This window comes from Zootermopsis nevadensis, unplaced genomic scaffold (genome assembly GCF_977971745.1).
Source record: "Zootermopsis nevadensis isolate Lab colony 2312 unplaced genomic scaffold, Znev_1.0 Znev_ptg000013l, whole genome shotgun sequence".
In the NCBI taxonomy this organism is placed as follows: Eukaryota; Metazoa; Arthropoda; class Insecta; order Blattodea; family Termopsidae; genus Zootermopsis; species Zootermopsis nevadensis.
In genome coordinates, this window is record NW_028259145.1 from 4753738 (window position 1) to 4779903 (window position 26166).

Sequence of the window (26166 nt, forward strand, 5' to 3'; positions counted from 1 at the left end):
CATATGAACAGGATCCTTCCATCCTTTTCTCGGACTGGGACCTGTTCATATACGTTCTTGGCAGATGATCCAAAAGTGGTTTGCCATTGCCTTCTTCTGTGTGTGAATGGAGTAATTGTTTGAATGACACGAAGAAACCGGGGAAGCCCACGGAGGAAAACTCCTACGTTCTTATATAGAATGCTTTATAATGAAAGATTCCGAATTCAACGGCAAGAAACCTTCCGGAAATTATTTTGAGAAAGAAGCAATTTCCATTCGTGACCGTCTTCCAAAATATTTTAATTTCGCCTCATCAGCTCCTCGTATGTTAAGGACCTACATTTAGTCTTCCTCTCTTAGTAGACCAACATCCTTACTGGCAGGATTTGAGGTTTTCACGTCGGTGAGTCCGAAGTCGACTGTCTTCTGGGTTGTTGCGTCGTGTAGTCTGGTAGAATTTGATGGTGGAGGCACCAAGGACCTCTGAAACGGTGAACGCTTACCAGACGACACGACGCTGGAACCCAGATGACAGCCTTCCTTCCTAGCAGCCAATAAAATTTCTATATTACTCCTCTGGGTAATTTTGCCCAGTGAATTAATACCATCAGCGCAGCTCACAACTTGATCATTCAGTTTCATTCCTTCCTGACCATCTTAAGTTGGCCACATTTAATTGAGGTAATAGTAGAATGCTTCCCATTAGGGTAATTCCCGTACATTACGTTTCGTTTCGGAACTGCCCTGAGGATGAGAGCAGAGATGGCTCTCGAAACGTTGGTGGAAGAAATGGTTCATTCACCATTCAGCCCGAGAGTCTTTCGTCAACTTCGGTCGCCGCGAAAGCTTCACTTTGTACAGACAGAAAATAATTAATCGCGCATAATTTGTACTCAAATATTCAAATGTGCTTCGTATGCCACATTTCATACGCACACGGCACTGAGGGCGTTGGTGTCATAAAGAAAGGTGACATGATAATTCTTCCATCTCACGTATTTAGCAATCCGTTACGTTGGTATTGACATCTGAGGGGAATTAAAATATACGCTGTTAGAGTACGCACCAATGGCATAACGTCTATATCGAATTTCATAAAAATCCGTCCACCCATTCTCGAATTATTGTATATGTACAGACGGACGTCAATGACGATTAGTGCATCAAGGTGAGAGCGAATGTAGTATTGTCTACAAATACAGCAATGGTATTATAGGTGAGTGTAATGCGACAGTGTGATTACATCAGTGCGCATGTGTGGAGGATTACGATGGATGGAGTAAACCTCACGACTTTCAGTTTCTCTCACGTTGGTACTACTGATTGTGAAAAACTCAGAAGCGCTAGTTTAGTTCGGCCTTCAATGGAGTAACAATCATAAAGTAAAGTAAAGTTTGTCCCACTACACGCCATGTAGGCGTTTGGGGTGAGTGGAGGTATAGCTCCTCTCTTCCTTGACCTCGGCACTAGATGGGGGTGAGTGGTCAGCATCACGCCCCGGCCGGCTTTACCCCCGGGAAAGGACCCCGGTACCCATTGTAGAGGAGGATGGGTGGGCCCCAGAGCCGGTCTGGACGCAGAGGCTAGAGGAAAAATCCTCTGCCCCCGTCGGGGATCGAACCCCGGTCGTCCAGCCCGTAGCTAGTTACTATACTGACTGAGCTATCCCGGCTCGGAGTAACAATCATACTGAATTTAATTAAATTTCTGGGTTTTTTCCATGGGATCCTAGCACCATAGATAACCCAGCCCCTCGGTTTGCCAAGCCCTCGGTAGGGATTCATTATGGAGGTCCAGTGTTTTCTAAGCTCAGTGAAGTGTGGACTGTGAATTTTTTATGACCTAGAAGGCAAGAAACGGGAGAAGAAGTCTGAGGCGCTAAGCCCCAAGAACAGAGGGCATTGGGTTTGCCCCCAGTGAGAATTCATGCTGGTTAATGCGATAATGCGTACTGGGAAAGAGATCTGGGTGGTAAAGTTCCGTGGGTTTCAAACAGCCTCTGGAAAAAGGTCCGGGGGTTTCCCCATAATTTAATGGACCCCGGATGTGGCACAACCCACTGAGTGGCCTAGCTCCAAGAGGAAAATCCGGGGGTGGCGTAACCCATGACGATGGAAATGCAGGGGTGTCCAAACCCAGCTAGTGCGAAGCCATGTGTTATGAATTCGCGTGCGGATGCACTGGAGATGAAGCCCTCGGAGCCGTACTGCCAAGAGAAGGCCAGAACGTGACTCTGTTTGTGTTGTTTACGTACAACATGCCTTAGACTTCTTCATCTCTTTGTGTCACAATTTTGGTGTCCATTGAAACTGTTTTTTTCTGTATTCTTCATGCATGAAAATATGTTAATTCATTTGATTTTGTAATTTAGTTATCAGTTTGTTTTGCTTTATAGTACTTGTTCGGATGCTAAAGGCGTCGTGTGGAGGTTCAAAGTGGGTTCAGGATAGCGTCTGATGGAATTCTCTTGTCAGCATGTTCATGTTCCATATGGTTGGGGACTTTTGTGACTAGCTGAGCGACTAGTAGCTTACGAAGGAGTCTCTTTCATGCAGTTCATACATAAGATTAAATGAAACACTGGAGTTTGTTTCAGTTGTGAATACCAAAGTAAAATTTTACAGCACACAGGGGGATATTTGACAGATGTTCGAACTTGAGGTGTTGATTTAAGAAACATCACTTGTCACAAGAAGTGATTTTTCTGTAGAGTGAGCGTCTTACATGTCTTATAATATTCTTTTTCACGATTGCCAGTAACTGTCTCATACCCAATACCGAAAGAGCTTTTCGTATTAATGTTCTGATCATTAAGAATGTATTTATTTCTGACAATTTTACGATTTTTTCAAGAACTTTTACTGTTTTCATTGATTTAATATTACAGATTATATGAAAATCAGTTTTCATATGTATCAAAATAATATGTGAACAACATTAAACAATACAAGAGTAAATAATAATATTAATATTGAAGAGAATATGAAAGGAAGCAAATGTTATTAAAGGCAACGTAGAAATACAACAACACAAGAACTGTGTTACAAATTAACCATCTTAACAGTCAGTGATTTTATCTTCGTCATAAAACTTCTGATATGAAATCTATCTGATTTTCCATTTATTTTATCAAAGATCTCAGCTGCACAGACTGAAAAAAAATGAGGGTGATGGATCTTCACGAGTTTCCTATTATGAAATCTCATTCTTCTGGAGTTTATACATTTACAGACTTTATCTGCATTTTAATAACAAAAAAGTCCAGATTGTCTGGAAGGTATGAATGACGTCTGATGGGGAAACTGTAAATAATACTGTCGGAAATATTCATAATGTAAGCCAGCTGATAAAGAAAGTAAATCACAGTACAATTTTTGCTTTCTTTTTCCTTGGACAGTCATCACTAAAAAGTCATAAACTTCGTGACTCTGCGTATTTTTCAGAAATTATAATTGTTTAATTTTAAACGTCTAATCACATTAAAATATTTTATTAAATATTAAAATATTATTACTACAATTAACATTCAATATTTAAAATATTTAAAATATATTAAAATGATGCTCCTTCTATCGAAATGTTCGATTTACAATTAGAGCATCATCTTTTTCATGGTTCATTGAAAACCGAAACATGTCGTGAAAAAGATGATGCTCTAATTGTAAATCGAACATTTCGATAGAAGGAGCATCATTTTAATATATTTTAAATATTTTAAATATTGAATGTTAATTGTAGTAATAATATTTTAATATTTAATAAAATATTTTATTGTGATTAGACGGTTAAAATTAAACAATTATAATCATCACAATATGACGCAACATTATCATCTCAGAAATTATAACTCAAAAGGTGTTCCTACGTTCTGCCCCTTTGCGACACTCTCGTTATAAACATACGTTGTTACATTATAATTTACAGGTTTTTGTGGTTCAAAGTTGTAGTACCGAAGCTGGCGAGCCAATAAAACAGCTTTGTTTCTGATGCGGGTTAATGACAGATTTTAAGACATTGGCATTGTTTTTCCTGATTTTGTCTCTGTTTTCCACATCCGTTTCAGCATCTCGAATAATGTTATCTTCTTAGTGCACTTTGTCTAATGCCAGAACCAAGTACACATTTCTTACAAGAAAGGCACTTGACAGTGACATGTGCTGTTCTTGCTCATAAATGGGTGAGCGTGTGTACTGGATTAATCTGGCTCAGGATATGGTCTAGTGGCGAGGTCTTGTGGACTGGGTGAACTCGATAATAAAACTTTGTATCCCATAAAACAAAGAGTAAATTTAAATGTACAATTTTACCTAAAATAATTTTGCCGTAAATGTCTTAATGAAGCAGAGTCCTTCTTGATAAACGGATAGTTCGCCAAGATAGTCAATGAATTCGCTGTCTTTCATGGAATGCAAAGTTTCATTTTCGTGTATAAAATACCCCACCATTCCGTCCCGGATTAATCCAAACCTCCGCGTCTTCCGAGCTGTGTCTTCTCTTCAGGCTCCTCAACCAAAATGTCTGCACTTTTGTTGAGGCCGCCACGCGTCATATGCCCCACCCATTCCCATTTCTCCGAAGTACCCCGTTTCCAGGCACCCTCAGTTTCATTTTTCGCCTGTATGTAAAAGGCCGGGCTTCGCTCTTGTGTAAAACTACAGTTCTGTAAATGTTAATCTTTTGTATATTGGTTTAGCAGACGGGGAGACAAAAGGGTGTAGTACTCCTCGAATTAAATCTGCACTTTATTCCCTCAGGAACGCAATTCTGGTTTGTTAACGTCATTCCAGGCCACTTTAACTTTGTCCACGTTTTCAAAAGACTTGTTCGCTACTTGTACATTATGATTTTTCGCTGTGGCCTCGTGGCAAGACACGAACATAATTGCCGGCAATTCCTGTCCTTCCATTTTTATTACAGACCAGAACTGTAGGATTGATTAATGTTAAAGCGGGTTTATCAAACTGTTTCCAGTTTAAATTGATTCCTTATATGTCATATAAAATTAAATGTAGTTCCAGTGTGTACTTACATAAGAGAGGCAGATTACAGTATGTCTACATTATTATTTATTTATTTAGTGTTCTGTCTGACGACAGGTCCATATGAACAGGATCCTTCCTTCCTTTTCTCGGACTGGGACCTGTTCATATACGTTCTTGGCAGATGATCCAGAAGTGGTTTGCCATTGCCTTCTTCTGTGTGTGAATGGAGTAATTGTTGGGATGCCACGGAGGAAAACTCCGTGTTGCCTAGACCACGGCCTTGCCCAACACAAGTTATAAATTCGGGCACCGCCGAGAATCGAACCCGAGACCCCAGGATTACAAGGCCAGCGTTCTAACCGCTAGACCATCTCATCTTATTATTATTTAGTGTTCTGTCTGACGACAGGTCCATATGAACAGGATCCTTCCATCCTTTTCTCGGACTGGGACCTGTTCATATACGTTCTTGGCAGATGATCCAGAAGTGGTTTGCCATTGCCTTCTTCTGTGTGTGAATGGGATGCCACGGAGAAACCGGGGAAGCCCCCGGAGGAAAACTCCGTGTTGCCTAGACCACGGCCTTGCCCAACACAAGTTATAAATTCGGGCACCGCCGGGAATCGAACCCGAGACCCCAGGATTACAAGGCCAGCGTTATAACTGCTAGACCCACCGTGATGCTGTCTACAGTATTAATGTAGTTAAAGTTTTAACGTCGCATTGTTACTAATAAGTTTCGAAAGGGCAGTTGTTGTTTTTTATATAGACACAGGCACCACAGCGAACAACGTTGTCCTCTCGCTCCTTTAAAATAAAATGTGATTAATACGTCGCGTTGACAATTTTTTTACAAAGCCTTCCTGGTCGCATATCAACATTTACTTTCTCTATTCGGACTTCACATTTCCAAGCCGTATGTATATTGGTTGATACGTAAATTTTAACGATGTTGCAAGTTTATTTTAGCATCATTAATGATGCGCGCTGCCTCACGAGTAACGGATTCACTGATTTTAAAACAAACATCGCGGTCGAACGATTATAATTTCTGTTTCGTATTCGAGACATCATGGATTAAAATCTCATGTCTGAGAACGGCCTTCCTGATCGAAATTGTTAGTGGTTTTCCTCAGAACCTTCAAATGTCGATATAATGCCCTTTATCAATTTTTTTCACATGGGTTTCAATTTAGAGTTCGTTGACCACTCGTCAGTTGACGCTAAGTAATCTGACCCTTTGACCCGTCGTGAGATAAATTGTAAATGTAAGTAAAACGCAGGTGTATTATTTATTTAAACACTGAAATTCATTCCACTGAGTTTGTTTCTGATGATAAATTCCTGAGAGTCGGAGGGTCTCGGCATTTTCCATTTAAGACGCTATTCAATGCAGAGGACGGCTAAGAAGCGGTTTCTTTCGTACTCAGAATTTGGGGGGACGTCGCCGGCCACTCGCTCGTTGCGAGGCAAATCCTTGTGCATCTGTGCCTCTTCGCTGTAACGCACTAGGGTTTGCCACCGTGAGGCTGTGGTAACCGGCCGCCCCATCTGACCATCATGTGCCTGCCTCATACGACAGATGTAGATTACTAACAATGTTTCTTGCAGCTTCATCGAAAGTTTGCGAAGAACTCCAGAGAGACAATTTTTCAGATTCCAAACTTAAAAAACTAGGGTAGATGTTAATAGAACACGTGTTTGAATCGAAATAATGTCACTGTTTTGTTACATGGGCTGAAGTTTAAAGGGCAGTGCGTTGACAGAGTAACAAAGCAGCAGACTTGTTTTTAGTTGGTCGGACTTGAAAGATTTGATACCGGAGCGAGTCGCAGGAACAGGGATGCTGCATTGTGCGGTGGATAAATGTGTGCAAGAAGGGTGTGGCGGGGTTCCAGAGGAGAGAGCGACAGTGTTGATCTCTTGCGGCGGGTGGTGGAGTTACGCGTCTAGCTGTGTCAGTCCGCATATGAGGGCTCTAGCGGGTACGTGTCTGCGCACTCCGACCCGACCGAAATTCATCTAAAACCTGACACAAAATATAAGAGTTAAAAAATAAAATTCTGAAGTTATAAAAAGATAATTGTCTATTGCATACGTGATACATAATCCAAGAAAATAATTTATTGTTAAAATAATTGAACTTATAAAACGTCAAAATATCTTAATTCGCCTAAAAAACAAGTGAAATTCTTTAGTGGGGTTTGAAGTTCTTAATCTAAACCCCGGTTATCTCTGCTCTTCTTACCTTTTGGTCTTAATAGCTCGGTTATTTTAATAATCGCAAATTCGTGATGTCGACTAACAGCGCACCAGAGCCAGTGGCAACGGCGGATGCTACAAGATTCGTCACCGAGAAAGTTGCTGAAGAGGTTGGGACGGTTTCTCCCCCCGCCGGGAGTAGTCCTGCTTCCAAACACAGTAGCACCGCTGGTGGGGGCGACGCACCCCAAACAGCGGCAAATAAAGGGGGCGTACCGGACGGCAACTGCTCCCCAGGCGGTGTTCCTGAGAAAGGTAAGCGAACAGAAAAGAGTTACCGCAAAGCGGACGTCGGTTGTTACAGGTTCAGAAATGTGCTTATTAGAGGGCGTCAGGGCGCGTTAGCGAAAATCATGAATTCTTTGTTGTCGTAAAGTGTAGAATTGTGTGTTCCAGTAGCTGGTCGTGAGCGACGTTCAGGCTATAAATTATTTTAACCGTATGTTGATGATGCTTTCGTAACACGCAATTAAATATTTGCCTAAGAACGCGTCTAGGAATTTTTACTCGTTTTATGGTTAATTGAGCGAATTTATATATACATATTTAAGTAAATTGCGCGATATTTTAACGAACATATAAATAAAAGTAACCAAAGAGCATGTTTTAGGGCCAATATTCCATTACAGAAATTACAACATTATTGAAATAAATATCGTGTACTTATGACAGTATTAGTGTGGCAAAATGACAGTGCAGAACGGTAATTCGTGTTTCAGTTTACCCCTCAAGTTTATGAAAACATTCGTGGTTCGAAGATTTTATTTCTTATTAAATTAAAAATTAATTTCTCTTGTATAAAAAGTTGTTCAACATGTGTGAACTTAAATATATCTTACAAAAAGGTGTTGTATTTTGCAGATTAAAATCTCCTGCAGTGGCAGTCATATTTTGTATGTGCCTAAACTTTAATTCCATAATTACAACTTCACATATACATGAGGATTATTTAATTTGCATGAGTATTAACCTATCTCGGTTTCAGAGATGTAATGCTTCTTTATTTTTAACGCCGGATGATGATGATATCTGCAGGTAACAGATTCGTGGGCTAGCATTTCCAAAATTAATAACTACTCACATTAAATAACTGCAAGTCTGTTTGTGCTTGAAATATTGGTAAGGTAAGCAGCTGAATGTAATTTACCGGGAGTATTATAGGTCAAAGCATTTGAATCCATTAACCACATGCCCCCAGACGTTTTTCGTTAATTTATAAATGATGTTAATTTCTCTTAATGTATGCACTCGCCGCAGACGCTTACCGGCATTTTAGTGGTCCTTGCTGCCTCCATCATCAGTCATCGTCCTGATGATGGACCTCTGAATCGTCGGTAAACGTCTACTATCAGACTACGCGACGCCACAACCCAGGAGACAGCCGTCTTCGGCCTAGCCACCGTGAAAACCTCAAATCCTACTCAGTGAAATTAAATTATGCACGTATCGGTTCAAAGTACAAACCACGCAAATTAATCTGATGATAATAGATAAATATTTTAATTCCGCCGTTAATTATGCCCGCAGATGACAAGTGTCGCGAAAATTGACATTCTCATGGCTCTCAGTAGATTCAGCACAAGACATTTTAATGCCATATTCACATAAAATATTTTGTGTAACTTCAAGAAGTTTAATATACATTTAAAAAAAGTCTACTGACATTCCGTTAAAAATTCATTGCCGCAACAAATTACAATACAAAATCCTACGTTTCCATACTAATAAACTTCATAAACTGATACATGGTTGTTAAAATACTTCCTTAGTTCTTTTCTTGAGGTAAAAACTGTACCTAGTGTCGGTATATTTTGTTATGAAATACAGAGCACTGTCGAATAACTTCGGCTTTTGAGTGTAAGCCACGTCGAATGTATCCAACGTTTTGGCTGACATTGCAGTTGCCATCCTCAGGGTGGCACTATAAAAATCCATCTCGTCTCCACCGATTGCCTGTCCTAAGTAAGGAATCCAGAACTCACCCAACCACATTGACTCCAAAGATGGTAACTGCGGTGTTTGCTGACAAAGATTTGTTGAAAATTCTGTTACTTTTCCAAATTGAACTTTTCTGAATTTTCTTTTGGACACCCTTGTCTGATTAGGGCCTGACAGGCTTAACTTTGTCAGTTTAGTCGCCCTTCTACGGGGATTTGTGTAGCTCATTGCAAATACATTTTGGAAAAACTTGTCAGCGCTTCAAAAAACTTACATAATGCACATTATTTATTGTGAGTGGATAAATAACACTTTAAACCATCGCTTTAACCCTTTGCGACCTCTGTCGGACTGAGTCCGACATTTAAATATCCGAGTTCCGGTCCGATGTCGGACTGAGTCCGACATTTAAATATCCGAGTTCCGGTCCGATGTCGGACTGAGTCCGCCACGTGTTCTACTAACATTTACGTAATCTGGACTCAAACTGAGGCTGGCAAACAGTGTCAGCATATCATTCAAGCCTTCTTCTTTGTACTAGTTCTATCCTAGTTTTCCTGGTAAGACTTTGTGACCCTTATAATAGTTAAAGGAGGCAGGAGAGACAACTCGTTTTATTCTGACACGTGTCGAAGTAAGCCAGGATTCCACACCAAGTGTTTTGCCATACATCATATAGAGACGTAATATCATCGTGAGTGTAGCTGTCATATTTACTTAGAATAGATGTATATTGTATCTGATAAAGTTATAAAACAAATATCCCATCTTCCTAATTGAAAATTATATTTTTTTAATTATTCTTGGCGCATAGAGCAATCCACCACTGACATGTGCATATTATTTCGTCTTCTTATGAAGCATTCTTTGTGTGTATCGTTTACAGTTTGAATTCTGTTTCACTTTCCTGGTGTTGAATTTGGTCTTGACATTTCGAAAACAATCAGGACGAAAGGAAACACAGGTCTGAGAATATGAAATCCAATGCTTATACATCGTATATCTGCATGCAATAAGAGATGTTTAAACGTTGCCAAAATCATATCTACCGACTTGTACTTGTTTTATTCTCTACCAAACGACAGGAAGCATAAAGGCACCACTTATTACACATCTCACTAGCGACAGTGGTACAGTCCGTGAAAAATATTTCAGACGGTCAGTATTCAAACAAGAGGAACTGTGATCCTCTCAGAACATATTTTCACCATATTTAGCAAAGTAACTTCCGTTTTATGCAAGTTGGAAAGAAAATCAAAACTGCTTAGTGGTATTTAAAATGTACCACAAAGGGTTAAAAAATAATAACAAGAAAATACAAATCTCAGAAATCTATTCAAAGTTTTAGTACGAAACATATGAATTCGGATGACTATGCGTATATTTCAGGATAATATTAAAAATGGTTTTAGATTAATAGTGTGTGGGGGTAACTGACTCAGGGTAGTTACCAGTTTCAGTCGTATTGCCTCTGCAATTATATTTGGGTTTCGTATAATGCATAGTATGTACTGAATAGCTGAGCGAATATCACGGAATATCCAACACCGTATAGTTAGTGCAACTAAGTTACTTCGTTAAAGACAGAAGTTTCCTCTGACAGCAACGAACGTTCTCAGAAATTCATCCAAGAAACTTCTGAGTTTGCGTCGAGACCGGCGCCGATCCAGGGTCTTGGAGCTCTTTTCGAAACGTCTTAAAATTAAATTATTAACATGCCGATGTTCGTTATAGGTTCATTCGAAATGAGAAGTCTTTAAAAACGCGCCTGTTAGGTTCTAAATGACTGTCGGTCCGTCTAGCTGCCCTCATATGACAAGTTCAGAATTCGTGTACCGACCTACATGAGGTTAAAATCCGATAAGTTGCTTAAGACACAATCCATTACGTGGTTAAGTCAGCAACAGAAAATATGTATAAAAATTACCAGTCATGTCTTTCAGTTTCGAACACTAGAGATAACCACCGGAAGATGTCGAATTAAGGTCGAAACATGTAGTGGATTTCTAACAAACATTGAAACTATAATTAAGGATCTTGTGGAGACGGCTTTCTACCTCGCGTTCAACACACAACAGGATCCGTCTCTTAAAACTCGGTCCTCATGTTCACCGCCGTGGAAATCTCGATCAAGAATGCGTTTTGTTTCGTTTTGCATGGAAGTGACTGTAGAATTTTACCCGTTGTTTAATATAAATAGCCTGTGAAACTTGTGTTTTAACTGCAAAGGTTGGACAAAGTACTTAAGCGACACAGACGCACGGAGAAAACGCTAGGACCCAGAAATTTTAAGGATGGGCTTTTATTTAGACAACAAATTCACAAATATTGGGACAGAAATTTGAATCAATAGAGTAACTAGAATTAAAAATGCAATTCAATAAAAACTGGACTATATTTGAGCAGGTGTACGGAAATTGAATATGAGAAGGAATAACTCATAAACTGGGGGTTAACAAAAATGAGAGATAGCATAGTTTAAAACGAAAGGAGAGAATACAAAATGGTAAAGTTAATGTAAAGGTATGTACGAGGCGCGTCCCAAAAGTAAGTTTGCCTGGGGCCGTTTACAGAAACAAAACACAATTTTATGGAAATATTTATTGCAACAGATACAGCAAGTGTCCAGCTATTTTTCAACATATTCGCCACCGGAATTGAGACATTTGTCATACCGTGGGACCAACTTTTGAATACCTGTGTCGTAGAAGTCTGCCGCCTGGGATTGGAACCACTGTGTGACAACCATCTCCGCCTCTCTGTCATTCTCAAAACGCTGACGCTGACCGGACAGGAATTTCTTGAGGTGTAGGAAAAGATGGAAATCACTGGGAGCGAGGTCCGGGCTGTAGGGTGAATGATTAAACACCTCCCAGCTGAACTCCTGCAGGAGACTTGCTGTCCGTCGAGCCGTGTGCGGCCTAGCGTTATCACTGACCGCACTTCACAGTCGGCGGGAGCTGGAATAAGAACCTCCATCTTCAACAGCTGCAACGATGCTACTGTGAGAACACGGGAGGTGCCGTTAGTGCATGCGCCATGCTACGTCATTGCTCTATCACGTACGCACAGTCGCTTTGCGCAATATAAGGTTTGCTAGCTGTGGGACGAGTGGGAAACTTACTTTGAGGACGCGCCTCGTATAATTAGACATAAGACTAGGGAATCATGTCCAGCATTGGTAACTGTAATCAACAGACTATATATTTCAAATTACGTGCATAGATTTCTTTTATTTTTTCCGATCTGACAACTGTCATTATTTTGATATTTATTCGCTGAAAATGCGAGTCCATCGTTGGCATACTTTACCGACAGGACAAATACACGCCATTGTCATAAATTCAGTTGATAAAGTTAAACAAAATTTCAAAAAAATTGGACCTCATATAGCCATTACACCAACTGATAAGAACAAATTATTAATTTCGCAAGTTCATCAATTCAGTTGATAAAAAAGATAACATGAATACAAACATTGCGCGTTGCATATTTATCAGTTCAGTTGATAACGAAGTTAATCATTCATACGTGATTGTCAATAATCATATTAATTAACTCATTTCATGTCGTAGTTCAGTTGATAACACGCGTAATAGAAAATACAGATACAGGCTGACCGAAATATCGCGAAAACCATTACGAACACATGTTCTATACGTCGAATTGTCAATTACTTTGAAATCAGACAAAAAACGATGCTGTATTAAATAAGATATTGTAAATGCGTCATATTGTGATTATATATTATTAAAATATTTATTAAAAACTTTTGCCGTCAATCACAAATATAATATTGTTAAAAGATTCTTGGGTAAGTTCACATGATTTATTTTTACTAATTATTGATTTTGTTTTCTATATTTCTATTTTCAATTGTCATTGATAAAATTGAAACTTTACTTCACAGTCATACACAAAATATTGACGTCACTACAAATAAGAAATAAAAACCTAATAGTGACCTGTGATAATACAACCAACGAAGAAAAATACAAAGGACCAGAACATTATCAGAAAAATGAAGAATATAAATCATAAAAAACAATAACAATCAGTAATTCATGTAATAAGTTTAAACTACATAACACCCGTTGATGGCTAAATTATAGCCGAAACTAGTCGTGTAAGTTCCAATGTAATCGAGTACTCGATAGGAAACGTTAAATGATGTTTTAATCTTTTAACAATATTATATTTGTGATTGACGGCAAAAGTTTTTAATAAATATTTTAATGCTGTATTAAATGTTGAAAATTTCCACCGCGCTCAGCCGATGCTTGTATCGACTCATTTCCACATGTCTGGTGAAACCCGGGGATGAGTCCTGTGTCGCGGACGCTGTTCAACAAACCAGATCCTGTCGACTTTTCTGACACAGGGGATTCGAGAAATTTATCCCTAAACTCAATCTGGAAAGTCCATCTAGAACGAGGTGCCATGCAGTGTTCAGAACCCAGCCAGTAGGCCTTCTGGCCTCCTCCTTTCCTCATGAGAGAAGCAGAATTCAGCTTACGAAAAGTTGAAATTTTATGATTTACACGATGGTCTAGTCCGGGTGTGTAGTTCAACACCAAACACCCACCGTCACCAGAAACCTTCAAAATGCAGCCGACAGTTTTTAGTTTACATGGCGATACGAAGTTTCGTTTGAAACCCGTTAAGTGTCTTGTGGAATGAAACATGAAGACAAACTGGAAAATACGGCCTCCCTCATGTGCTTTATGAAATGAGTCGCGTGACAATGGGACCCGGTCAATTGAAGCCCTCCAATTCGCCTCTGGTTCTGCAGTATGGTCGTGGATCCTCCTCAGATATCTCGGCAATTGCACTGTTCCTTTGCCACTTTGAGGAGAGGTGGTATGCTCCAACACATTCTCACCCTCAGCATTAGAAGGGTTTGAATGGTCAGCATCACGCCACCTCCACGTTCTACCCCCGGGGAAGTGACCCCCGGTACCCATTGGACAGGAATTTGGGTGGTCCCCAGAGCCGGTCTGAACACAGACTCTAGAATAAAATCCTCTGCGTCTGTACGGAATGGATATTATTGTTCGCGTTCAGTAATGTTCGTCCGTAAGTCCCGTAAAATGAACCACCCTTAAAGTAAACCGTGATTGCGGGTTTGCCTACTATGCAGGCGAGCCAGGTTCAGTTAACAGTTTTTTTTTATCACGACGTCTAGAATTACTTCGAAGGCAGTAAAATGTTCATGTTGCTTTTTATACCTTACATTTATTTATTTCATTTCTTCCTTTATTTTACTTACGACAACCAGAGGAGCACATTTGGTTTCTCTAGTTTAAAATAAGCCACCATTGTCCTTCATCAGTGAAGCTTTAACGTTGTCAACGTACCTTCGAACGCATCGGACGAGGGTGACACGCTTGCAGGTTTCTGATTGGTATTCGTCGTAAATGCAACGGAAACACGAAAATCCGCGACAAGTCGAACATCTAAGCAGTGATTGCTGTCTTCTGGGTTGTTGTGCCGTGTGGTCTGGTAGATGTCCACCAACGTTTCAGAGGTCCTTGCTGCCTCCGTCATCAGGGCGATGATTGGCGATTGTTCATCGCCCTGATGATGGAGGTAGCAAAGACCTCTGAAACGGTGGTGGACATCTACCAGACCACACGGCACAACAACCCAGAACACAGCAGTCTTCAGACTCACCGCCTTGAAAACCTCAAATCCTATAAATCTAAGCAGTGATTGCTCGCTGCACTCCCATTTTGCAGTTTTCTCTTCAGCTGGGAATGTATCTCGGTTTGCGTTGCATAAAGTTTCCCCGTTTGCTATTATTTTGGCGTCATTCTACACATACGCTGTAGTTTATCCAGGAAGGAAGAGGTGATCCACACAGCCTTAGTGCCAAACCGGAGCTGAATCTGAGGTTAACAATCGACCGGGTCCCCGTGTTCGTGCCATATTACCGGGTTAGTTTTGATCATTGTCTTGTCTAACTATCTGCTAGCAGAACGCGGAAGTTCCGCGTTGCTAACATCAGAGTCCACCCGTTGGTCCCTATCCTGAGCGAAGTTCACCGCCTCCCAACCTCATTGCCTATTTCCGTTAAGATCTATCTCAAGAGTATAATTCCATCCCTGTCTTCATCTTTGAAGTGGCTCCTGTCTGATACGTTTCATCGGCTAGAATCTGTATAGATCTCAACGAACGTTTCTGCAAAATGATTAGCATTACTTCGTATATAGGAGGTTCTGGGTTCAATTCTCGGACCGGTAACCGTCTGTTTGCTTGATGATTTTTTTTGTGTGTGTTTCATTCAGTTACTCCAGAAAATAGCGGCGTAGTACATCTAGATTCCATATCCTTTCCTCATCCTGTCATTCAGTGCAAGAAGGCCTCATGTACAAACGTCTTTAAATAACCCATAAATCAACAAAATTATATGTATAAGTTGTTTGTGCCGTCGTGAAAGCTACATGTCTATCCGATCTTGATCCTAGAGCCGATTATCCTGATAGAAGTAAGTGACATGCACATCAGTAATCTCCCAGTTTTGTTTCATGACGACAGTTCATTACCGAGCTTTGCGTTCAGAAGCTTACAAAGCTCCGCGCGTACCGAATTCGTTCACTGATCCCGAACATCGCATTCTCCTTGTTTCTGCTTCGGTATATTTTGGCATGTGGTCGGGTACCAGTTCAAATAGACCACGACCGCTTCCATCCTCATCTGTCCCAGTTGATTCCACACTTCCCGCTGTATAAATCTAACATTTGCAGTTGAGAAACCATTGTCGTATGAGTTAATGCTGTTTAATTATGAACCAGACAGAATACAAGTGAAAATAGTAACACGCTGTATTTCTAAAAGTTCATTTTTTTGTTAGTGGGTTTGGTCTCCAGAGCCCTCTGCTGATCTTTGAACGAAACCAGTCCGGTCCCTACACGACAACGCACCTGGAAATCGCCATTACGTAAAAATGGCACTCAGTGACTTTGAAACAAATGATAACGTGCAATATCCTGAAGTAGCTGTGACTTTTTCTTTAATTGTGTCTAAAAGGTACAGCAGCGCAGGTCTAGAAGTCTTCAGTGGCTTGGCTCCCCATTGCCATGCCAATTATATTTCAACTACATACCATACGGTCCGGGTCCATTCACAATATTACACCGATGTCGGAAGGAACAAGTGTGGAAAGTGACACATATACAGTTCAAGCAACGATCTGATTGACTTCTTACTTAACTACCAGGGTTCGATTCTCCGAAGCTGGGAATATGTGTATTCGCTGTCAGAACGTCCTTTCCGGCTGTAGGGCCCATCGGAATAGTACTGAGGTTACAGGAGGTACGAGTTCCTCAGCTCCATCACGTGTTCAGCTTAAGAATGAGTGGAGCTTAAACCTCCGATCTCAGCCCAGAGTTTAAGTCACCGTGATATTTTTGTCATGTTTTGCTGGTGTTTTCTTTGAAATTATGATTTCCCCAGTTGTCTTCATGTACACGTGCCGTATGGACAGTCTTGGAATAGCGGTTACAGTCCCAGGAAGTTCAAGGTCTTAATCTCGGTCAACTTTCCTGATTGAGATTTTAATTAATTGCCTCAGTTCGACGAGCCAAATTTCGGCGTGATACTTTAAATTGGATATGATTGTTTTCTTCCTTTCCGATTCATTATTCAAATATAATCCTATCATTCGGTGTTACATAATCTTTGTCATAAAATAACGCATCCATTTCAAAAATCGAAGCTGATTAAACCACGAATCGCTGGACAACTTTGCCAGTCGGACAGTAGCCTAGGTTATCCGGTGGGTATCAAACCTCGGTTATCTCGTACCTTTACGGACTGAGATGTCTGTCTCCTTCAGTAATCGTTTGATATCAGTTTAAAATGAGAAGCTTTGGTCACGTAGGTTTCCTCAGGACGACAAATATTATACCAGGCACCCCACTTACTTGTTTCGTAATGCTTATGTACTTCAGAATCTGCTGGAGAAGAATTTTCCCTGCGTTTATACAACCCGCAAGCACAAACAATCCCTATGAGACCATAATCCGAGCCAGTTGAAACCAATCAAACCAGTACAGTCCACCAGTAGTTTAAATGTTGCCTGAAAATGAATGCAGGAAGATGGAAGTTATGTCCCAAAGAAGGAAGGAGGAAAAGTGATATTTTATTCCATTTACGGGGTTGAGTTCTCTACACAGAATACTCTATCCGACTAACACCCGATTTTTGAGGACCACAATCTAATATATTATCTCTAATGCCACTACGCAATCACATAAAAATTCTTATGTCTAAAAATCAACCCTTTCATATTCTCCAAAAATTCCTTAACTCTAAATCCTTAGTACATTTTATCATTCTCTTATAAACTACTTCATCGTTATAATAAATCAGTTACTACTCAAAACATTCTAACCTCTCTTCCGCGTTTCAATTTAATTCGCAGATCAAATAAACTTTCCCCTCTATATAGAAGGCTCCCCCCCCCCCTTACTCAAGTCGTTTCTTTGCCATTTCATTTCGAAATACCAAAAAAAATCTTAACCCATTTCCCCAACTTAATTTAAGCCACCAAAAAATTTATATTCTGTGTAAAAGATTAAGCAATTAAACGAACAGACATTGACTTGCAATGCAGCTCGTCTTATCGCCACGTGTCTGTCATAATGTGCCAGTTTATCTCATTCTAGTTTTACGCTAAATTTGGTACCCTCATACTTTTTCTTAATAGATCCAGACGCACTTCACTCTCTCCTTTCTGCCTCAAATTGGACCCCATGGCTCATATAAATCACGAGTACCTCCGCATTGAATTAATAACCTCGCCTTCGGTAAGCTCACCGCCTACATTTCGTACGTGTGTGTTGTGCCACTTATTCCTGTACTGTAGTTCATTTCTTCTGTCGAACTTTTCGCTTCAATACTAGAACCGCATAGAAATCTGATTTTAATGTCCATCTTCCTAAAAATTATGAAGTAGATGTATTTGTAATAATCTTTATCTCACGGGGGCCCGTTTGTATCTGCGGGTATCTGATATTAGAAATTCACTTAACTACACTTAATTCTTAAACATCGCCTAAAACCACTCAGAAAGTTTTATAAGATTATTTAAAATGAGTTAAGCAAAATAATTGGTATTAATTGGTTAATTAGTTAGATAATATTTATTTAATCAAATATTCTCTTCTATGCAACCATTTTTCTATCGCAGACAACACACGTTTCACCTACAAAGGATTTTAAATTTAATTAACGTTCTATTGTCGGGCTCAGTCACGTCTCTCTTATTGTAAACGAAGCATCCAGACCCAAACGATCCACACGACTGCAGAAAAGGGTAATAGGTATTATTGTACGTTAACAGCTTTTAAGATTGTTTGGAAAGTTTGATCTTTAAGTACTACACATCATTTTGTCTATTTTTCCGCGAGTCAAAATTATTTCGCGAGTGACTACAGCCCCCCCCCCCTCAAACACCAGCTACGCACCATCTGAGCCCCGCGTCACCTCTTTACATAGAGACACTTTCCTTTATCATCATTGGCCCTTTTTGAGCCAAAGCCTTCCTTAGAAAATTCTACCAGATTTGTCTTAGGTCACCTGGTTTTCAATTCTTTAGATTTCATAACAACAGATTTTTTACAGAGTAAGGTCGTCAGCCTTACGTCCAACCCCCAACCTAGAGGACCAAGTCTCTGTATTTAATTCCCCCAGTGACAAGGGTGGCCCAGTTATACCCCCGGGCACCGTAGATTCCGGTTAATTGGGACATCGGTTAATCGGGACAGCTATTTATTTGGGATAAATCTTAAAGAACCTTTTAAGTTTTTACGTGGAACTTCGCATAATTGGGGCAGCCTGGTTTTGGTTTTGGTTTTCTTGAGCGTTCTCACTTTGAAGGAACTTCTCATTATTAGATTCCATCGTTCCATCAACAGTTGCTGAAGAGTCCTGCATTAAATTACGCTTAATATAAATTTAAATTTGCCTTATGTTGGGGGAAAAACCCAGAAATTCTGTTAAGATAAATAATCTCGATTCATTTCAGTTCATTTATTAAAGCGAGGAGCCAATGACAGGTAAACATTGATAATACATGCTTATACAAAAAACAAACTAAACTAAATATATAAATGAATATATATATAAAACAGTTCAATCAAAAATTTCATGTATTGCGTATAATAGCCAATTACAGGCAAGCACAGAAATAATAGACTTAGTTGAGATTATAATAATAAATCCAGACCCTTTCCTGTACAGAGAAATTGTCTTCAAGAGACATAAGCTAACATATCTTCTGAAAATTTGGCACATTTCGACAAATCAGAATTACATTCACGAAGACGAGGAAATTGAGAGCGGAACAAATTTGAGGAGTGCTGCAATGACCTCTGAAACGTCGGCGCAACAACCCAGAAGACGGTCATTTTTATACTACGCCGTGAAAACCTCAAATCCTACATTTAATCTCGCGTTTAGCATTAGTGGCGTTGTGATACGTTTTCCAAGATGAACGCGGTTTCTGCATCAAGACAAAAAATAAATTCGAGATCGGAAGGCAGTTCAACGTTTGCGTTCCCTTCCCAGTTGCTGCCTGTGCCACAGCCGCTAATGAAGCCGTGCTGACGTCATGCCGTGACGTAGAGACACTTTCGTCTCGAGGAGCAGAAGCTGATCTCCTTTCAGGACGAGGCGAGAGACAATTTACGTTTCGCCACTTATTTAACGTAGCTGTATCAACGAAGAGGTGATTTAGCAACGCTTTCCTGATGCTTAGATTACTAGATGATTGTTTCAATTGTAGAATTTACATGCCATTTTGAGATCTGGACCATGTAATCCGGCTCACAACGTGAGTTCCCCTTGGTCAGTCGCTGAATGGGACGTGTGAGAATGTATTTGTCCGTTTGTAAAATACCGGTACCGTTAATTTTTTTATTTGTAGTGTTCTGTCTGGCGACAGGTCCATATGAACAAGATCCTTCCATCCTTTTCTCGGACTGGGACCTGTTCATATACGTTCTTGGCAGATGATCCAGAAGTGGTTTGCCATTGCCTTCTTCTGTGTGTGAATGGGATGCCACGGAGAAACCGGGGAAGCCCCCGGAGGAAAACTCCGTGTTGCCTAGACCACGGCCTTGCCCAACACAAGTTATAAATTCGGGCACCGCCGGGAATCGAACCTGAGACCCCAGGATTACAAGGCCAGAGTTCTAACCGCTAGACCACCTCATCTTTTTATTATTTAGTGTTCTGTCTGACGACAGGTCCATATGAACAAGATCCTTCCATCCTTTTCTCGGACTGGGACCTGTTCATATACGTTCTTGGCAGATGATCCAGAAGTGGTTTGCCATTGCCTTCTTCTGTGTGTGAATGGAGTAATTGTTGGGATGCCACGGAGAAACCGGGGAAGAAGGCCCCGGAGGAAAACTCCGTGTTGCCTAGACCACGGCCTTGCCCAAGACAAGTTATAAATTCGGGCACCGCCGGGAATCGAACCCGAGACCCCAGGATTACAAGGCCAGCGTTCTAACCGCTAGACCACCGTGGCTGTTGTTAATTTATTATGAACTTCTAACCTCTGCATGTTCTTTTGACGGAAAATATACTCACTGGCCACTTCCCTGAAACGGTTCATTGTAATTCAGAAACTCGAAAACTTTCTAAGTACCGTTGCAACACATAGTGATGCTGGGAGTGTACACTCTCTATTTCCCAAGTCTTCTGTTACGATATGGTCTACTAACTAAAATTGTATATACATCTCTTGGTTCTCATGTGCGTTCATAATAACCTCATTTCACTCTCAAATCATCTGAAGCGTTTAATAATAGTAATTATTGCCAAACGAACACTAATTAGTTTCAGCACAGTATACACACCCATGTGTCGTGAATCAATCCGTCAACCCATGGACAATTGCGGATACATAAATGTAAGCTGCTTTCGGTTCTTATATTTATAATTCAGTGATTTACATCTGCAGATTTTAACAAGAAATTTCCTTCTAGTACGTTTAGTATTGGTATAATACGTTTTATTTACTTTTTCTGTATCTGTACGTCTAGATAGATGTGCGCTGGTATAGTTCCAACATGATACTTCCTGGGCAGAAGTCTTATGCGTATGAACGCACGCATTAAAACAGTGGTGTTCAACCTGGGTTACGCGTACCCCTGGTGGTACGCGAAGACATCTTAGGGGGTACGTGAAATTTAAAAAAATATAAAGATTTCCGTCTTCTGGGTTGTTGCGCTGTGTAGTCTGGTCGATGTTAACCAACGTTTCAGAGGTCATACTGCCTCCGTCATCAAAGTATGAAGATTTCTGTCTTCTGGGTTGTTGCGCTGTGTAGTCTGGTCGATGTTTACCAACGTTTCAGAGGTCATACTGCCTCCGTCATCAGGGTGATGAGTCTGAAGATTTCTGTCTTCTGGGTTGTTGCGCTGTGTAGTCTGGTAGATGTTAACCAACGTTTAAGAAGTCATAATACCTCCGTCATCAGAGTATGAAGATTTCTGTCTTCTGTGTTGTTGCGCTGTGTAGAATGGTAGATGTTAACCAACGTTTAAGAAGTCATAATACCTCCGTCATCAGAGTATGAAGATTTCTGTCTTCTGTTTTGTTGCGCTGTGTAGTCTGGTCGATGTTAACCAACGTTTCAGAGGTCATACTGCCTCCGTCATCAGAGTATGAAGATTTCTGTCTTCTGGGTTATTGCGCTGTGTAGTCTGGTCGATGTTAACCAACGTTTCAGAGGTCATGCTGCCTCCGTCATCAGGGCGATGATCATCGGAAATCTTCATGCTCACCGCTGTGAGAACCTCAAGTCTTACATAAAAAATATATATTATTTTATGATAAACACTGAATAATCAGTAATGTAATTTATTTAATTTGTTTTAGATGTAGATTATATATTATGTATAACTTGAATTATACTCTAACAACTTTGGGGGTACAGAGTTGCAGAGAAATTATATATTGGGGTACGCGAACAAAAAAGGTTGAATACCACTGCATTAAACTACTGTCAAGGACCACGTTTGTCAAGTGAGGGAATGTTAGTGGCTGAAGATTGGGTGGAATTGTAACCCCGAAGGGCTAAGAGATAAATCAAGGAAACTACATCGAACATTATAAGGCCACTAGAGTTTTAGGCCTTAACTGTAACGTATGATTTAAGGTGGGAGTAACTTAATAACTTAAATTAATTACCGGTGAAGTTATAGTAACGGAAAAATTTAAAAAAATCGGACGTGCGAGATTCTGTTACATTTGCCTCTCTATAAACGTTCCTTTGCTATCCCTAATGCGGAGTGCAGTTTATCAGAGTGGCGTAAGTTAATGTCGAGACCGGTTTTACGCCCTCCATGTTGATTTCCCCCGCGACTCGAGCGCAATCTAGCGTACAGGAGGCCTTCTACTGTCTGTGTTCGTGATGTCTTACTGCGCACCCCGGTGAAATGTGCAGTTTTGTTTTGGAACCCTAGCAGAAATTCTTTGCGCTGGCAACCAGCCGCCTCGGACACAGTTTCGCGGGCGAAGAGTTAAATACGGGCTTAAATTTGTGAAATTAATGCAGTACAATGACATTTTTTCACTGGTAATTCTTATGCATGGAATTGAATTTTCCGTAGATAGGAGTTTGTAAATAGTGCGTAGCTGCTAACATGTCCTGTCCAACATACACCCATCTCATTTTTATCATTCTAATCATATAATGTGAATAACACTGTTTATTTAACTGCTGAGTATGCAGTTTATTTAGTCCTATGTCTATTTGTCTTAAACTCATACTTCTTCTCTTTATAACCCACACTACATCTCTCCTCTTAGACCACTCTCAAGTTAAACAAGAGACACTGAAGCAGGGCTCCGGACCAGGACACCCGAGGTTCCATTCCCGGTGGGACGGCAGATTCCTCGCATTCAGCGTGATTTCCGGGTGGTAACGCGGCAGGATCCGCCACGGTGGTCTAGCGGTTAGAACGCTGGCCTTGTAATCCTGGGGTCTCGGGTTCGATTCCCGGCGGTGCCCGAATTTATAACTTGTGTTGGGCAAGGCCGTGGTCTAGGCAACACGGAGTTTTCCTCCGTGGCATCCCAACAATTACTCCATTCACACACAGAAGAAGGCAATGGCAAACCACTTCTGGAACATCTGCCAAGAACGTATATGAACAGGTCCCAGTCCGAGAAAAGGATGGAAGAATCCTGTTCATATGGACCTGTCGTCAGACAGAACACTAAATAATAATAAGATGAGGTGGTTTAGCGGTTAGAACGCTGGCCTTGTAATCCTGGGGTCTCAGGTTCGATTCCCGGCAGTGCCTAAATTTATAACTTGTGTTGGGCAAGGCCGTGGTCTAGGCAACACGGAGTTTTCCTCCGTGGCATCCCAACAATTACTCCATTCACACACAGAAGAAGGCAATGGCAAACCACTTCTGGATCATCTGCCAAGAACGTACATGAACAGGTCCGAGAAGAGAAAAGGATGGAAGGATCCTGTTCATATGGACCTGTCGTCAGACAGAACACTAAATAATAATAATAATAATAATAACGCGGCAGGAGCGTGAAGCTGAACACTCACACCCATTTAGTTTTCAGGTCTAGAACACAGGCTCGCTGTTGGTCACAGGGACAAACATGCCTTCATGTTTATTCGTTCTAGGACTCATGTCGTGTTGTAAGATATTTTGAAAATAACTTGATCCATGGAGCACAGTCTTGTGATGCTCGTGGTTGCTCAGCTGGTCAAGAAATTCCCATTTTTATGGAAAGCGAAGGTTTATTGCCATGATTACAACAGCCCACCACTGGTCCATGACCTGAGTTAATAAATCCAGCCACCACCAGGTACCCTTCCCCCTTTGCGATGAATTTGAATCTTGTCTTCCGTGCATAGATTTTCTAGGTGCTGTCGTCCCTTCAGGATTTCCGATTACATTTTTAGGCATATCTCTTACTGTCGCTCTCGAATGTCTGAACTGTGACACATTTCCAAAGGATCCAGGTGACGAGACTTCGTCATATACTTAGCTCTCTCTGTGTTTACTTCAGACAAACCTCCTTACTAGCGTCAATTAGAACGTCTGTGTTCGCTTTCGTGGTATTTGTGTTATCCCCCAACAGACTTACATCATTAGCATAGACCAGAAGCTGATGTGTCCCATTCAATTTCTGCCCCACCTGGTTTTATTACACTTTCCTAATTACATATCTAGAAGCAGTCACGTGATCACTTTACAAAGAGGGTTTTCGCGGTCAACAGCTCTTACAATTTATATCAGTTTCCCTTTGTGCTGCTTTTAATTATGCAGACGTTTATATCAATCTTTTCTCTCTTTCCTTGGCTACTAGCTCCATCTACTAATAGTATTCTGTCATTTGCATCTAACTTCGTTTATCCACATTCTGTATATCAGTTATTCAAGCGAAGTTTATTATTTTCTTATAGGCTAAGTCCTCGTTAGTGCTAAGCCACTTCATGCATAAACCTGATTCTCCATTCGTATTTGTTTCTGTACACTTTAATGACTTGTATTATCCGTTGTCGTCCTCTGAACATAGGGCATCTTCCTCCCCTAATTTCCGGGTTCGTAAAACATTTCTTTACAATTAATAATACGAAGGATTTTTCTTATTCGATTTATTTAAATTTCAGCCCGAATACAATTCCTGTTTCGTATTTTATTTCCCAAATACTTTTCACTGATCCTTCTTTCAAAGATTTTATTAACCACAGCCTTTAATAGCATCGTATTATAGCCCCTTATGAAAACTAAGTAGTTGATTTAATATTCATAACGTTGGCCTATTTACGAATAGTGGAACAGAAGCTATTATAAGGGCTTTGAGTTTTATGAATAAATTATTAGTACTTTGTCTCTCAAGCATTGCCTCGTTGGTATTACTGTTACCATAGCAACAGATCGATGTTATTATGTTTTCATTTTCTAGGCGATTCTGTCTTGCGTTTATTATGTATCCCAATCAGTGATTCATTTCAGAAGAAACACAGTAACGAGGTTTAACATCCTATGCGTCGGTGTGCGAAGTAATATGTAATGTGTGCATTAAGACGAAAATCAAACTAGTCCCTCGCTCGATTCCTTTATAAAATTGAAGTCAGTGGCAGTTTTAGGTACTTAAAATAATTTAACGCTTAACGTCGTCCGTAGGACGTAAACAGTACCCGAAAGGTACACTCCAAGCGAGTAGGCCTGTTCTTACATTACATTTTCATTCCTTGTAAATCGTATCTCGTGTTACTTTGTGTGTTAATTTGCTGCCTATATTATTTCAGACAGAAACCTGTTGTTACAAAGCAAGTCGCATTACTGACGGCAGTCTGTACACTCAGATTATAAGATGATAAAGTTGCGTCATATTGTGATAAATATATATTTGTTTAAATCTTGTCAGTCTAATCACAATAAAATTCCTATTAAATATTAAAATATTACTATAATTAACCCTTTGAAGCCGAAGATCGTCTGAAAATTATTTATGAATTCAGTCTGTACCGCGAAGAAAACACTACACCTCACCATTACGAAAATCAGCTGGTTAACCCTTTGAAGCCGAAGCTCGTCTGAATATTATTTACGAATCCAGACCGTACCGCGAAGAAAACACTTCACTTAACCATTAGAAGTCGAATCAGGCGGTACCACATAAGATTTAACAAAAGAACATCCCGGTCAAAGCCTTAACATTTAAATATTTAAAATATATTAAATGATGTTCTCTATCGAAATGTTCGATTTACATTAGATCAAACACGGCAATACTTCCAGACGGACGTAACTCCTCCACAACTTCATTTCTGGATGATACAAAAACAACAACAAAACGTTCACCCACACAAAATCATGTTAAGCACGACGTACATATACAGAACAACTTCGAATACGATATTAAAAAAAATATAATAAAATCTGGAAGAAAACATCATTTGAAATCTGATAAACATCTGACTAAAAGTAGCATTTAAGAGATTATA

The 26166-nt window shown here is 40.2% G+C and overlaps 1 protein-coding gene across 9 annotated transcripts in view; it reads left to right on the plus strand.

The window, feature by feature from the left end:
- kcc (solute carrier family 12 member kcc) overlaps positions 1 to 26166 on the plus strand; it is a 412357-nt gene that overhangs the window by 258751 nt on the left and 127440 nt on the right. For 2 of the 9 annotated variants that reach the window (XR_015535047.1, XM_087348452.1), the window contains exon 1: positions 6913 to 7481. The exons of 6 other annotated variants lie outside the window; for them this stretch is intronic. Coding sequence is in view for 2 of the 3 variants with exons in the window: in XM_087348452.1 (XP_087204578.1) it covers positions 7259 to 7481 (223 nt within the window). In the remaining variant the exon portion in view is untranslated. Of the gene's footprint in view, positions 1 to 6912; positions 7482 to 26166 lie in introns of those variants that run through there. One more of the 9 variants, XM_087348453.1, reaches the window with a different exon arrangement.